Raw genomic sequence first — 16,153 nt, 5'->3', positions numbered from 1 at the left:
TCTGCAAACGGTCCATACTGGGGCTACATTTTGCGAGCCGCCATTACTGCCGTTGGGATCACGTGACCTACCCATTGACAACGTCGCTTCGCCGTTTACATCCGTGCACACTGTGAAGGACGAAGCGTTCAGGTGCACTGTCTATACGCACAAATCACACCACCATTGTGCCATTCGGCAAAATCGCGCGTCACGCAAGTACGGAATCTATCGAGACACCTCGGCACACAGGTCTGTTGTACGACATATTGCGTTACCCTTCTCGGCGCCAGGCTGCCCTCTGATTGGCCCAAACTGGCCGCCGCCATGTCCGTTTCAAAATGCGAAAGATCGCCGCACACGCTAATCTTCCTCCGTGAAACGGCGGTCGTGCTTTCAGACCAGCCAGCGGAAGGAAAGACTTTAATCAAGCGGGCCGGAATTGCGATGCAAACGAGATCAGCCATTAAAAAAGCAATCCTTCTGGTTTCCCAAAATAATGGCCTCCTTAGCCAATCAGAACGCGCCTTTCAAACGGGCGGGAAAACGCGCGCCACCTGTCAATGTGCGAAGAACTCGCGCTCGTCCCTTTAAACATGGCCTCCGTGCCGGCCGGCCGCATGTACCGAGTCAAACCGATTTACAAAGAGATTGCCTCTGTCGAGCTTCCTACCTGCATGTACCGCGTTCCGAGTGTGTACGGCGAAACGCGCGCTGCCAGCATCCCAAACGGCGAAGTAAGTGGTTCTGCGGCAGTGCCAACAACGCGACACAACGTGCACTCGTCGTTACGCGTTTCATGTTTACGAGCCAGTGTCCATGCGTCTCTTGTTTATTTTAACTGTTTACTGACTCGAGCGACTATTTGCTGTGTAGATAGTTGGCAATACTGAGAGGCTGCTCACCCCGATCTCTATATAAATAGCAATCCGTTGTTTCTAAATATAAACCCGCTTGAAAGGGTGACCACAACTTGGCCCCGACCACGTTTACAGACACACAGCAAGTGAAAAGTGCCAATTTCTGCCGACTCCCGAGTCTAACTGTTGAAACGTGCTTATGGTTAGCTGAGTGCAGCAAAGAAGACTTACCTGTGCTGTTTCTTAGATGCCGAGCAGCGACACCCAAGATTTGGTGGCCGAGCTGGAGCAACGTCAGCAGCAGTTGCTCGAGAGGTTGAACCATCTGCGGAAACTCGTCGAGAACATTAAAACTAGCCAGCCTTCTAAGCAGCAGGATTCTGCCGGCATGGTCAGCGCGGTAAGCGTAACTCGGCGTTGGATACTTCTTGGGATGCTTGTAGTGCTCATGTTGCGACTATGATCGACGTTGCAACTTGCGTCATGTGGCTGCACGAAAATCTTACAGTCCGATTGATGAATACGAGTAGTTTTCGTCACACTGTTCACTTTTCTTTTTGTTATTTATAAACAGTGGTTCATGACGAAATGGTGTGGCTTTTGTTCTCAATCGGAAATATCGAATTAGTATCCTACAATCGACACGAAAGTGCCAGTTGCCTGTTATCTTGTGTACGTATACGCACTTACATAACGGTAGACAACTGACTTACCGGAAACGAGCTGTTGGAGGTTTTGTCGTAAATAACACTGTTCTACCTACCTGGCTGTTTGGCTGATTTCTTAGCAGTTGTGTTGTGTGGATAGAACGGGGGTAATTTTGCTGTTTAAATTGCTAGAATTTACGTGGGGTTTCAACTGACGAAAAATAAATGCGAGATGGATCAGCTTTCATTGCACTAATGGGGGGGGGCCTCAGCTGGTGAGGCTCGTGGCAGTGCTTTTGCGTTTTCCTAAATGGTCCCAACTCTACAAAATTTTTCTATTTCTGTTTGATTTGATTTGCCAACACTAAGCCATCAGGTTTAGAATTTGCCTCTTAACATAAGTATTGTGGCTCGTGCTGACCTTGCGAAGTTGGGTTTCAGCTGTATGAAGTATAATAGAAACTGCTTCAAAATGGCACTTTTCATACAATCATCATTGCATTTAGAACGCAGCGTTTCCTTACCTGTGCAAAGTAAACTAAGACCATGATCTTTTGATATTCAGAAATTTGTGCATTACACTACGAGAGATCTTTACATTCTTCTTATTTTGTCTGCACTCCGGTTCCACGTTGATTAGAGAACACTGTCTTCTATTTGAAAAGCAGTCAGTATTGTGCTCACACACACGTAGCTTCGAAGATCACTAACCTCTTGTCCTGCACAACATGCACAAAAGCACCGAGAAGCACACACAACTTGTCTATGGTATGCCTTTTCTGTGGCCAAAGATAATTGAATAATGTGCATTCGTAGCTCCATTGCACTCTGCTTATTTTTAGTAAAGGAAAACTGAGGACGACATGATCAAACTTTTGTTCTTAGAAAAAATTGACTCTCTGGCTGTGTTGGTGTTTGTCTGGCAGCTAAAGATGCACTTATTGCCAAGAAAATTGACTTCGAAAATTTTCTAGTCACTAGATTCCAATTCGTGACATCAAAACTGAGAAAGACTCCGCGGTGACTGTTTGGAAGTAAATCGTGCCATAGCCTAGCCTCTGGAATCAGCATGCCAGAAACTGTCTTGATGCACCAACTGCTTGTTTGTGAAAATGGCCATGTGTGGCGACACCCGTGTTTCATTTTATGACCTTTTCTGCCTTGTAAAAGCTGCATTTTCAGGTAAAGTAACTTCTTTGTCATTAGAACAGGTAGTGTATTGATAATTGATACAAGGCGGCTTCTATTTCTCCTCAGGGCCCCTTTAAACTAACACATTCTTTTTGACACTCCTAACACAGCATTTTCTTTTTACATGCGAGTTTTTTTTTCTGTGACAGATTGCTGCCTGCTAATCAATGCTTGTGCTTCTCGTTGCGGGTGGTTCTGTTTCATTATGAAACTTGTTGGAAAGTTTCTGTGGCAGTAAGAGCTGCCAAAGAACCTTTGCCCAGCACAAACTAAACTAACCATCCCTTTGGCAACTAGCAGGTGACTGCAGTGTCAACCAGTGTGCCTACAGCGGCTGGCAAGAAGAGCGGTTCCCTCGTCGACATCGTTGTCAGTGCGTCTCCTGACAACCCGCCATGGAGCCTGTGGCCGCTGCGTCGCCTCCTGTCCCGGCAGAAGCGAGTGCTGCTTTCCTGTCACACACATTCTTCAGTGAGCGAGTTGCCATCAAACCTGGCCTCTCTGGCCGCTGGACCCGAGAAAGGCATTTCGGCCGCACCGCGCACATCCTATGACCTGGCCCTTACCCTGGTCTGGAAACAAGGTATGCTGGCAACTATTTGCTCATCTTGTCCCCCGCCCTCCTCCCCTTTTTTTGTACCATACCAATGTATAAAATGAACGCTGAAATTCGACATTGTATTTGAGTTTCTCACACAGTGCTGCAAAATTTGCGACACACCACCGCTTCATTCATCTTGTTGGCAGTTAAAGCTTTCTTCCTAAACTGTGTTTCATGGCGGAAGTCGATAGACGAAAAGCAGCGCATATAAACAGGGATGAGAAATGTATCCTGTGTTGTGTGCGCACTTTTCTTATCCTGGTTTATTTGAGTTGTTTTCTGTCCAATTCTGCAATGAAGCCACTAGCCTTGACCACAATTCTATACTTTCATACTTTCCACAGAAAGATAGGCTCGCCCAAGCTTTGAAGGCACCAATAACCATGGATCTTTTAGTTTGTTCGCTTGTGAAGTCCTTGGCTTTCACATTCCTTGCCAGTTGCTGGCAAATGTGTGTGATAAGAGAGTAACAAAGGTACTGCATTTGAAAGAGTTCATTATTGCTGGAAATTTCAACCCCTCTAGGAGTGGTAGCTTTGCTATTGGGCTGCAGAAGAAAGTCAACGCTGCAGGAGACTCGCCGCGATGGTTGAGTGGCTTTGGTGTTTGGCTGCTAATCACAAGGTTGCGGGTTCTCTACTGGCCGTGGCGGCCGTATTTTGGTGGAGGCAAAATTCAAAAATGCCTGTGTGCTATGCAATGTCAGTGAGCATTAAAGGAGGTCTTAATTCATCCGGAGCCTTCCACTACAGCGTCCTTCATAGCCCATGTGTCACGTTGGGACGTTGAACCCCACAATTTAAAGTTTACAATTTTTATTCTTTGCTTTTAGTTTTCTACTATGCATGGCGTTGCAAGCGCAGGTTCTAGAAGGCAACACTTTTGGGTTTCAAAGGTCCCGGTTGGACGCTTCTGCCTCTATTGCCCTTAAAGGCACGGCACGTGTGCCATACAGGTGCGCGTGTATACCTTTGAACTTAGGGATCCGATTCTCAAATGCCTTTGTGGTGCCCATATGGCATTTTGTTAGTGGCGGCCATAACTGAACGTGTTCAAACGTGCCCTTTGAATAGTTTACGTCAAATTGCATTAATTAATGCTTGGCTTGTCTTTGTTACGTTGTGTTTGTGTCTTCTTGTCTGCTCTGCTGGAGCCATACCTTTTGGCAAGAACTTAGTGCAGCTAGCAAATTGCTACTTTTTTTTTTTAATTCTGTTGCAGTTGACCAGGATTGCGAGGTCATGGTGAGCCCTCTGCTCCAAGCGGCCATACTGGGAGAGGTGAACCTCATTAGGTGAGATGACTTCACTTCAAGAAAAGTCACTGTGGAGGCGCCTGCACTCAGTAGCAAATTTTTTTGGTAGTGGGGCGAAAGCTATGGAGCCGAAACACCGCTTGTCTTGGTCAAATGTTTAGCGTAATCCCTCAAGGTGGAGTAGATTTGTAATGTGGGAGTAATTTTGTTAATTTGCATCGACCCAAGTGTAGCCATATCGCTAGTACAAAGAAATGTTGTACAGCTTCCACAGAAATTTGTTAGTTATATCAAGATTCGTCCTGGTACAGGTTTCGAACCCGGAACCACCGCTTCACCGGAACAGTCGCTTTACCAACTGAGCTAACAGGGATGGCTAGCTTTGGTAGAGTGAGGGTGAATTGGTCAGCATCTCATAAGTGTGGAACAGCGTTGGTCAGCTGTTTAGGGGAATCCCCCAGGGCGGAATAGTTTTGTAACAAGGGAGTAATTGCTCGTTTGCATCCACCCGTGCGCACCCATACGGCTACAAAGGAGAGCTATACAGCTTCCACACAAAGTCTGTCGTTAAAAAAAAAAAATTTGTCCTGGTCTGGGGTTGCCTATATTACCTCTTGTCTTCGTACGCAATGGAATGTAGGTAGCCCATGGTGCCAGTTAATATAGTAAGAGCTCATTAATTCGAACTAGGTTAATTTGAATAATTTCATTGGTCCCATGATTTCCTCATGCAGATTTGACCAGATAATCCAAAGCGGTGGCCTTCTCCTGCCCAGTTAATTACAAGATCTGAGGTGCTATGTGAGAATGCCCAATCCCGATTTTGCCGCTAACTGGTGAAACAATGGTCCCATGGGGCCACGAGGTGGCGCCGCTGAGTGATGTTGATGCTTTATATGCGAAGTGCACCAGACCAAGTTCTCTCAGCACAAAAATCTGTTTTTGGTACGACTTGCGGACTGTCGAAGCTTGTGCCTTCGCCTGTCACATGGTGCAGCCATTCTTGCTCCATGTGACCCGACAGGTTGACTGTGCGCAGCGCTGGCCAGTGCCATTTCTTTGAATGGCGTGCTGTGCTTAGAGAGTTAGATTACCAGCATCTATTTGTGTAGTCTGAAGTAGTTTTGGAGGAGCGGTGGGAAGTATGCGACCCATGCCCGCGCTCTTTCCCGGCAGGGCATGTGCAGCTCCAAGCATCATAAAAAGTTGTTTATTTGTATGCAGTTCTGTTCCGTGTGCTGTTCAGTGGCGAGTTTTGAACAGACCACCTCAGTGTGGGTGAGGCAGGCAGCCAAATTGTTGGGGCACAACTGCTCTGTAGTTTGGTGGGCAACCACTCATTGATAATTTGATTGCAATTGTAAGGTCTTGAACTAGAAACTTTTAAGAAGTGTTTCAGTTTTGTAAGTTGGTAGTTTTTAGTCTTTTACATGTCTTGCTGAGCATCATGTTTTATACTTTCCATGTTCTTTAATTGAAGACCATCTGCTGATTAAAATTAATCCAGAGTCTTCCGCTACAGCGTGCCTCTTCACCCTCAGGCAGCTGGTAAACATCCATAATTAAATCAATTCATTCTTGTTTGAATATTCTTTGTTGTCTAATAATGCAGAAATTGCGGGGTTCATTTCCCAGTGCTGCCGAATGCCTATAAGTCTTTCAACAGGTACGGACTTTTCCCTCACCCATTGCTCGGTTTCTTTGAGGTGAAGTGTTTGGAGAAATGGGACCTCATCTTGTGGAGCCGAAACACTAGCCATGGCACTTATTGGGAATGCTGCCCTTGCACCATTAAAAATTGCCCTTTTTAATTCTTTATTCTTATCCTGTGCCTGGCACATAATCGCTTCAGATACCTCGGACGCCTGCTGAGCCCTTCGTACGAGGCAGCCGACGCGGCCACTGCTACCGAAGTGGACCACTGGCTCTCGCTAGCCCACCACGGCCTTATCCACGGCAAGAACAAGGAACAGCAGGCGGTCCTCAAGGCCCTCAATGCCCAACTGGGCAAGACGTCCTACGTCTTGGGTTCAGCACCAGGCCTGGCCGACATTGCCCTGTGGAGCGCGCTGCTGCAGACAAACCTGTCGTCCGGGGCACCCAGCAACGTCAAGATGTGGCTGAAAGCACTCGCCACGGACCCTCTTTTTGAGCTGCCCACATGTGACGCATCTCGAGTGGTCCTAGAATGAGGTGTTTCCGCACGTAAATGACAGAGTTTAGGACTGCTCGTTTTGGTTGCAGTTTCATTCTGCACCTTGTGGAATTTAGGGGATTTAAGGGTAATCATTGTGCTTTTCTGGTGCAGGCGCAGGTCTAATTCAGTTTTTGGGGAAAGGAGAATTGAGATATTTGTGAATCAAGATGGATGCGATAAAAATATGGTATTCATCCAGGGGTCCAATTTCATGCTCTCAGAATCTGGGCACAAGAGAAACGGTAAAGTTAAGTCATAAATAGAATTCCGATATTTTTGCAACTTAAATTATAATAATTTAATGCATGCTCACTTTGGTTTCTTGCATTTGTAGAGGATGCATTTGGCTTTAGTATTGCGCTGTGTGAGCAACGAAGACTTAAACCTTGAAGAGGTGCACTGCTGAGCTATTGTTGTCACATATGCTTACAAATGAACTCTCAAAAAGGATTCAATTGTTTCATTCTTGTTTTGGCCTGCTCCTTTGAAATTCTTGTTTGCATCGTGACTGTGGTGCACGCTGCTAATTTTTCATCTTTTTGATTATCTGTAATCTAAAGAAACACATTAGCCATGCAGAAGTTCAAAATTTGCATGTCCGATCATGCATTCACACGGGGACGTTCAGCATATGTAGCGAATGAAATTGACTGCCACTGTTCATTCTGGGGCAGAAAAGCTGGCATCAGGCACTGTTAATCCCAGATTGGTTTCTTCTAGCAGAGAAAAGTTGGCACACAAGACTGACGGAATGTGTGGAGAAAGTTATCTTTGTGCCTCAACATTCAGTACAATCTCGCAACCTCACAGCACGTCAGCCGGTCTTGACCTTCGAAAGATGGCGCCAATAGAGAGTATCATGAAACATGATTCTTATAAGGTTTTTGAACGTGTAGGCATCATCGAATGTAAGCAACAGAGTGTTTTGGTGGAAGTAGCAGAGTTCCCTTACTCTTGACACAAAACAAAGTTGAATTCTGCGAGTAAGGGCTTACTGAGAGTCAAGTAATCTTGCTCCACTGATACTTCCTTCAAAATGGGTGGTGGAGTTTGTCCAATGACATGTGTGGACATGATGTGGATTTGTACTGTTATAATGGGACACAATCTATCATCTGACAGTATTAACTGCAGTTCCCAGCACGTGCCCACTTCATTGCTATGCAGGGACATGGTTCAGCACAGTATGGTCTGTTTAGCTTGGCTGAGACTTTCAGCATTGCGATGATGTATGAAGTTCACTTCCATTGTCTGTAACTTTGCCTCTGTTAGAAGCAGCACTGTGATGGAAGAGGCCCCTGTGAACTGCTTGTCAAACCAGAACGCTACAACATTAGTGTGGCACTGGGTCTCACTTTTGTTCAATAGGATGCTATGCATAGCTTCAAGTGGCACAAAACTGCTGTTTATTTGTGGATCATACGAACTGCTGAAAAAACTTGTGTCCAGAAGAAAAAAACTTTTTCTGAGAGAAAGCTTCGGTAGTTGAAGTGTGACCTGTGCGCTGAAAGAATAATTAAAAGCAACAGTAAATTTCTCTTTTTTGTAAGGTGTTCCTCTCTGTACCATTCATTCTCTGCTGAAGCGTCCAAGATGCATGCACGGAGACCTTTGAATGACAGTTGAGCCCTGCTGTAACAAATTCCACAGGAACAAGCGTCACAAGACGTTATTTTTGTGTTCCTGACAAATGTTCACTTGGTACGATGTGTGTGATTTCTCTGTACAGCGAAGGATTTTCAAGCAGTCGTCCATGAGTGAAGCTCTCTGAAAAACGGTCCACTAATCTCCCCGACATGAGACGTATAGGGAAAACAAGAGCACCATGAATGACGTTTGTTCCACTTCAGGTACAGGTGCCTGTATTGTGGAATCTGGAAGCCATGGACTGAAGGATGTTTTCTGTACTTCCCTGTGCGACGTGTGCAGTGCAACTCTCACCTCTCGTCCATCATGGAGTCGGGCCTGGCTCGTTTACATAGGAGCTGGATACCATCAATACACAGAATTTAAGGGGGGACACTGGTCTTATTTTTAGTCCAATCCTGATGAAACTGTATCAACTTGCTCAGTTTTTTTTTACTCATTTCAAATATGAAATTGCTTTTTAAATTAATTTTTAGTTCCTGATATAATTATAACTAGTCATTTATTATTACCTCGGTACAAAAAATGGCTCAGTAAAAAACAATTTTTAACCCATGGCTACATAGTATGGTGAGTAAAGAGTGCAATAATCAAAGCAGTTTTTCCATTTTACCATCATTAGTGACTTTACAGCACTTAGAATAGCAGCATTCAAAGTGTGAATATCATGCATCGATAAACTTTGCAAAATTATAAATTCTTGAAGCATGATTGAACAATTGTGCTTCGATTATTGCATGCATTGTGTTTTCAGCTTCCCTTAGCAAACAATATGACATGTCTATCTGTCCTAGACGTTGAGATATTGACGCACTAGGACAGCCAGGTGTCCAAAATTTTCATGGTGTTAAATCGCCTGGTCCTGCACAAATTGAGCCTACACAGTAATCTAAATTTAATATTATGGTCAAAATACAAATTTCCTTGAGACAACTGGTAGAGTTGAACAATAATAGCAATAGGCTCTAAAAATGTCATTTTTAAAAAATTGATTTTTGGGTCCCAAAGACCAGTGTCCCCACTGAAAATGGCAGCTGCAATCCTGAATGAAAGTGTTCACGTTGTGTATAGGCAGGCTGACCTAGCACAGGCACGGATGTGCTGACTTTGGGGATGGAAAATAATTGATATATTTAAAAAAATAACTGATTGGTTAGTTTCTTGGCAAGCATACCGTACATTGTGTTAAAAAAAAAGCCAAAACGAATTTCCTGTTCCAGCTACTAAAAGGTATTGCTAATAATCTTAAAATTAACCCAATTAAATCTGAATGGAACTTTTGACTAAAAACCCAATTTATACCCAAATTCGAACTGAAAAATATCTCCAGATTTTTACCCCTGAACGATAGAAAAAATAAACTGTAAAAATGAGGGGCCCTGCATACATACTGGCAAAATTTTGTGGTAACCAAAAATTTGGTGCCTCTATAAATTGTATTGCAATTGCTTTTGTGACACTGTGACGTGGGCGCAGTTGAGTTCTTGAAGTGAAAAGCTGACTGTTTTTGAGTGCACATGGGTGCAGTTGTATTTGTCAAATTCACAGTGCTAATGACACCGAGCAAATCTTTCCAGCAAGTGAGTCGGCTTGTATATCTTCTGAATGGCAAGAAGGAAGTAATGCTTAACTACTTTGTTATAGTTCAGATTATATTTCCGGTGAACCTAACTGAGCTGATGATACCACCAAGAGAGCCAGACACAATTTCACACTACTCAAGAACCCACTGCAATTCTGTTCTGTCCGAGGTTTCCAAAGCTTCCTGCATTAGAGCTTGACACAAAGTTGCCAGCATCAAAAACTTTTTTTTTTCCTTCAACGAAGTTAATATGGAAATAAAGGCAACGATAGTTGTCCTCCATATTCGTGCACAGACAACAAAAACCTTTAGCACAGTGTGTTCCACTACTGTGCACACGCATTGGTCCAGGTGCAGAAGGCGTGTGCGCAGCTGGCCGCGCCAAATAGTGCCCTCAAAACAATCTCTGCATGTACGGTGGCTAGATGTGTAACGGTTGCAAAACACACTATGCTAAATGTCTGTATAATGTTGAGAACACTATAAAGCAGGTGCTATATTTTGCTAATTAAAGAATTTCACCAAAATTTTACTCCTCCCAAAGATAGTTACAAAATTCATATACACGTGACATCCGATGATGTTGAATGTCTCCAGCATTACATGAAATTTCATTGATGCCACATCTTGATGGCGTAAATTTCAGCAGGCACCATTTGACGTGCTGAATGACCAGATCACCAATTTTCACCCAAGTCGGACTGAAATAAAGCCTAATACTATGCCAATAGATTCATTTTGATGTTTCACACAAATTTCATGACAACGAAAATTAAGTTTCATTGGCTGTTTAGCAGTGTAGTTGTACCCGAACACAATGTGGTTTTCTCGGTGAGCCATCATGCAAAGATACATGCTTTTACAACAGTGCAAGCTGGCCAATGCATAGCACTAGCAGTTAAGAAATTGGATGGAAAAGCAGATAAACTCAAATAAGAGTAGGTCAAAATACGTTTCCAAACGTGTCTCGAGTGTCCCCCATATGGCATGCTGCTCAAGCATGGCAGAAATTGTAAAGCAAAGCTTTTCCTTCTCAATCAGCCTTGCTATATTCTGGACTTTTATGTGTGCATAAAACTTAATTTGGAACATTTTATTTCCACTGTGTTTACATGGCGGCCACTCAACCAACGCCATTGTGACATGCACAAAGTAAGCTGCCCAGTGATGTGGAGGCTTTCTTGGCAACGTGCAAGAACCCGGTATATCTCGTGTTAAGACTGAAATCTTGTGAAGGGAATGTGAACAGTTTTTTTGTAGACCAAGCTGACAAATTTGCACAGTGAAGCAGAGTAGGTAATATACCTTAACTAAACATAAATAAAGCAGCATCAAAGGGAACTAGACAGCCACAACTGAACAAGTGTTGACACTTGAGCCTTTGAATGCACTGGCACAACAGGCAAAAGTTAGATACATGCTCTGCAGCAAAAAAAGCAATCAGATTGCAGTCCTCTGTGTGTCATACCAAAGGGCGCTTCTAAGCACACAAGTGGCCTAGTTCGTAATCTGAAGGCGAGGATGGCAGTACAGTGCAGACGTGCAAGAGACCATGCGGAAGCTTTGCCAGTTCGGAGTACGAGATATCGACTGCGCTAATACTTCCTCCAACTACACAAACGAAACAACCCGAGGAATTGTCACAAGGCACGCCCATTCTGCAGTATGTTGCATCGAGGAGCATACAGAGGAGGCCTTCTCTGTGTCCAGGATTCAGAACCATGGCAAGTTTCTGTCACTTTTCATAAGCAAGATGCCTATGTGAGTGAGTATTTCGCTTTTGTTACACTCTTAAGCTGTGTAGTTTTGTAAGAGAGCTAACACCGTTTTCTCTTGATTTTTTTCCTCTTTCGCAAACAGATTTGTTAATTTTTCCTCCACAAAGCCTCCACCTCGTCCCTCGTACTTCACCGCACTGCCCGAACATCCCTGTCTCCAGATTCCAATTCACCACTACAGTCGGATACAGCCCAAGAATGAAGCGGCAAATGCCCCCTAAGAGGAGGCCCTCCGGCCAACGGCATCAACCCACTGTCATGACATCACGGCTGACTGGCTTGCACGTGCTATCAGCCGTGGCAGGTGCAAGGCGGTTGTGACTGGGACACTGGAGGGCCTCCTTTGAGGAGCATCTGCCGCTTCGTTCGTGGGCTGTCTCCGACAACAACGCCCTCCAACCGTGAAAACCCCAGTCCAGGCGTGGAAGCGAGCACTCTAGGAGCTGAAGGAATTGTTGGACGGCGGCGCCTCGTCGGTCGGTGTGGCGGGCGCCGGCGCCGCAGGGGAGGCAGCGGCGGCGGGGCCGAGGCCCTTGCTCTTCGCGATGGATCGCGTCATGCGTTCGAGCTCGGCGGCCGCGTCGTTCCTCATGAGCGACTTGTCGGCCGTGCGGATGGGCGTGCTGCCGGGCCCCGTCTTGCGGTTGAGCAGGCTGTTGAAGAAGTTCTGCAGCACGCCTTCGTTGCCTCCCTTGGCGCCGTCCGCCTGGCTCAGCTTGGCGAACTCGGTCTCCTTTTTGCCCGGGCTGGGCACGCCGTGCGAGCCCGGAAGCCGGCGCTCGGCCGACTTCTGGACGCCGACGGGTGTTCTCGCTGCCGCTGCGTCGGTGGCCCGGCCGGGCGACGGCGCCTGCTGGTTGAGCAGCGCCAGCTGGCGCGCCAGGAACGCCTGGTCGACCTCGGCCAGGACCTCGGGCTCCCGCTGGAGTGGCTTGCGGGTCATGGGCTTCGTGATCACCTCCGAGTAGGGGTCGTCCGGCGACGCCGACGTGATGTTCTCGTAGAGGATGGCGATCTTCTTGTCGTTGTCCCAGCCCGAGGGGATGAACACGCCGTCCTTCTCGACCACGAGCGCGGGAGTCTTGAAGGGGAAGCCGTAGATGCGGTGCACGAGGTACTTGTAGAGCAGGTCACAGTTCTTGTCCTCCTTCACCGAGGTGTAGAAGAGCGCGGCGCCGTAGCGCAGGCAGAACTTGCGCACCGCCTGCTGGATGAAGTCGAAGTGCTCGTCCTTGAAGTCGTAGTTCTTCTCCAGCGTGCTCATGTAGTCGGTCTTGGTGATGACCACGATGACATCCAGGCCCAGGTTGTTGGTGAGCGTGTCGTCGCCCAGCGGCAGACCGGCGTCCACCGCGCTGTCGTCGCCGACGGTGACGGAGGTCCTCCTAAGCGGCGAACTCACCCCTTCGATCTCGTCTCCGGGCTCGATGTAGTCCTGGAAGCGCCGAAGGACCCGCAGTCTGTTCTTCTCGACTGTGCTGGGCGGAAGGCGCAGCCTGGTCAGGTGCTCCTCCAGCAGAGTGGCCCAACTCTGCAGCGAGTCGAGCAGGGTCCAGGGCGTCGTCATCGACGCCGTCAGCAGCACGGTCGTGTTCTCAATCGTCTCCTCAGTGAGCACAAACTTGAGAAGGTTGCGGTGCCAGGGGTCCCCGTCGAGAACCCACACGCCCAGTCGCGTCTGATCTTCGCGGTACTCGTCGCGTACGTAAAGGTAGTGGTATTCGAGGCCCGAGCCCTTTTTCGGGTCGTCGTTGCCCTGTATCTTGGCGATAAGGGTCGTCTTGCCGGATTCGTTGTCGCCCAACACGAGCAGCAGTTTGTGCGACGGCAGCTTGTTGGGCAGGCTCGCCTGCACTTGCTTGAGGATAGACGACCAGATATTCTGCCTCTCGTCATCCTCCTTCGTCGCGCCGTCCGTCTGGTTTTGGGTCGCGGTAGCTTCGGTGTTGCTCACCATGGTGACGGTTATCCGGTCACCCGGACCGTCAAACCGTCAAGGGATCAGGGGGAAAATGCTGTCAGCTGCTGCTTACGAAGCGATGGAACGACGGACACCGCAGGCCAAAGCGCACAAATCAATGGCTAGCTGGCTGTGTCACCCGTGTCAAAGCCAGAACGAAGCCGACGCGAGCATGATGACTCACAGCCATGCTCACACCGCTTTGCAAAAACAAATATTATTTTTTTATTAAATAAGAGTTTTATTTTTTTGTTTTACCGCATACAGCGAAAATATTTTAAAATCTAGTCCTTTAAAAAAAAGAAAAAGCAAGCCAAGTACATAGCCAAGACAAAAGTACAAAACGAAACTTAAGTCAAAACAAAACAGCACAGCAAGAGTGCGCTCTGCGCTCCGAGTGGCGTCAGAGTTGTTGCAAGCCAGCAGGGAGGCGGGAGCTTGTCAGGGCGCTGCGGCTGCGAGCGTGCATGTGTTATCGTGACTGGAGGCGTTCGACCGCATTTAGGGAGGCATGCCCTGCGAGCAAAGACTGCCCGCTGTGCTTCGACGACCTGATCATCAGTTTGCGGAGCATCTCCCGTGTTGATAGCTGCCTTCGCTCGGGTCAAGCGCACCCGGTCACCGCCGCTGGAGTTCGTTGAAGCACTGTTCAGACTAAACACCTGCCACGATGAACGTGCGGATGTTCAACGTCATCCTCTTGGGTTTCGCCTTCATGTTCATCTTCACCGCATTCCAGACGGGCGGTTTAATACAGGTAACAGATCTTGCATAATAGTTTGCTTCGATCGTCACCGATTTCGCGGGGCTTTGAACCTGCGGTGACGTCGAAAACGCCGCTTCGTAATTACCGCTTCTGCGGGCATGTGGGGAGCGCGCGCTTGACATCTCAAAATGACATTTCGGGGTGCTGAAGGCGTACGCTGCGCGCGCGACACGAAACACCTGCAAGTGGAAAGTCCTGCTGTGCACCGACCCCGATCTCACTTTGCACTTTGAATCGGCCGAATCGTGTGTCATAAGTGTTGTGCGATCGTAATGTGCTCAAAATCCTGTGGTCGTGCACGCGGTCAACATACCTGTTGCCATTAAAACGTGTCAGACGAGTTTTTTTGTTGTTTTTTTTTGTCACTTGCCCGGTCCGCGCGCGCAACCTGTCTGCAAGTTGTGCTGCATTCTTGCGCGTACGTGGGGGCCTCCTTGGGTTTCGGATTCGGCGTAAACGCTTCAACTATATAGTGACCTTATAAACTGATATCGGTAATGAACGTGGGTGAAGAAAAATGAGACTTCTGGACGAACTGTGGACTGCATGAAGGAAGGAAAAGATGTATACTACGTGGTGTGCGAGTTTGCTATCGCAATATCCGGGAAATGAAACTGCGAGAAATTCATGATGATATAAACCGCCACGTACGACATATGTGACAATGGGCCGTGCACGCTGAACCGTAGAGAACGAATTGAAAGTTCTTTCTGTTTTGTTATGTCTGTAGACCAGAGCCGTGGTGTGTGTGCGTGCGTGCGTGCGCGCGCGCCAAAAGCACTGCAATTGGGCAGGGGACGACTGTAGAGCAAGATTAAGAAAAACCTGAGCTATCGATTGTTTTCTCTAGCGTTTTCTGACGTGCTTTCTCGCTGTTTGCCGGATATACTTGAGTTAAAAAGAACTAAAAATTTGAGGCATGCGCAACCATTTAGAAAACATGCCTCTTGCCCGGTTCATTCTCACAGAGGCAATTTACCTGCCAGGTGGAATACGTACATGGTTATGATCGCTGCTTGGAATGCCGTAACAGCCTCTAAATTATGCAGGCGCCAATCAACGGAAGCTAACAGTTTCTTTTCAAGCCTGCGTTTTTCTTTATTTTTGTTTTCCTTACATTTCTTGTTCTTAAATTCGCTCTTGCTATCCAATATTAATTGCCTCTACCTTCACAGAAAACCAAATATTAGGGAAGCCGCAATTTCACAACATCCTCGATTTAACGAATAGCCTTCCTCGCGCCTTTCTGCATTCGCGAAGATTTTCGAATGAAACGCGAACAGGACAACTGGAACGTGAACACGTAGACATTAGCTTTTAGAGTGGAAATACGGGCTTGTTAACTGACACCTCAAAAAGCGATCACCGAATTTTCGACACCCGCCGCGGTGGCTCGGTGGTTGGCGCGCCCGGCTACTGAGCCGGAGTATTCGGGTTCGATCCCCACCGCGCGGCCGCGTTTCGATGAAGGCGAAACGCAAAGTTGCCAGTGTGCTGTGCGATGTCAGTGCACGTAATTAAAGATCCCCGGGTGGCCGAAATTATTCCGGAGTCCTCCACTACGGCACCTCTTTCTTTCTCTCTCAGTCCCACCTTCCTCCCTTCCCACACGGCGCGGTTCAGGTGTCCGCCGATATGTCAGACAGATACTGCACCATTTCCTTTCCCCCAAAAAAACAATTTTCAGTTT

At 47.1% G+C, this 16,153-nt stretch overlaps 3 protein-coding genes across 8 annotated transcripts in view; 2 read left to right on the top strand and 1 right to left on the bottom strand.

The window, feature by feature from the left end:
* Positions 1–99: 99 nt before the first annotated feature.
* Positions 100–9,489, top strand: AIMP2 (aaRS-interacting multifunctional protein 2). 4 transcript variants are annotated; one of them, XM_077634486.1, is made up of 5 exons: positions 100–231; positions 1,087–1,239; positions 2,978–3,260; positions 4,500–4,572; positions 6,386–9,489. In XM_077634486.1, exons 2-5 carry the CDS (start codon positions 1,087–1,089, stop codon positions 6,723–6,725), a joined length of 849 nt encoding a protein of 282 aa, XP_077490612.1. In that variant the 5' UTR covers positions 100–231; the 3' UTR covers positions 6,726–9,489. The 4 variants fall into 4 exon arrangements, with proteins under 4 accessions (XP_077490612.1, XP_077490613.1, XP_077490610.1 ...); XM_077634487.1 differs by having other exon boundaries at positions 2,975–3,260; XM_077634484.1 differs by lacking the exon at positions 100–231 and adding an exon at positions 546–716 and having other exon boundaries at positions 2,975–3,260.
* A 969-nt stretch (positions 9,490–10,458) lies between these two features.
* Dlic (dynein light intermediate chain) lies at positions 10,459–13,828 on the bottom strand. Its single transcript, XM_077634483.1, has one exon. The coding sequence runs from the start codon at positions 13,692–13,694 to the stop codon at positions 12,174–12,176; it is 1,521 nt and encodes a 506-aa protein (XP_077490609.1). The 5' UTR covers positions 13,695–13,828; the 3' UTR covers positions 10,459–12,173.
* A 271-nt stretch (positions 13,829–14,099) lies between these two features.
* LOC144101356 (UNC93-like protein MFSD11) overlaps positions 14,100–16,153 on the top strand; it is a 47,850-nt gene continuing 45,796 nt past the window's right edge. For all 3 annotated transcript variants that reach the window (XM_077634477.1, XM_077634476.1, XM_077634478.1), the window contains exon 1: positions 14,100–14,454. In XM_077634477.1, coding sequence (XP_077490603.1) covers positions 14,368–14,454 — 87 coding nt within the window. In that variant the 5' untranslated portion in view covers positions 14,100–14,367. The remainder of the gene's footprint in view (positions 14,455–16,153) is intronic.

This window comes from Amblyomma americanum, chromosome 8, assembly GCF_052857255.1.
Source record: "Amblyomma americanum isolate KBUSLIRL-KWMA chromosome 8, ASM5285725v1, whole genome shotgun sequence".
Classification (NCBI taxonomy): Eukaryota; Metazoa; Arthropoda; class Arachnida; order Ixodida; family Ixodidae; genus Amblyomma; species Amblyomma americanum.
This window is presented reverse-complemented; position numbering and strand designations above follow the sequence as displayed.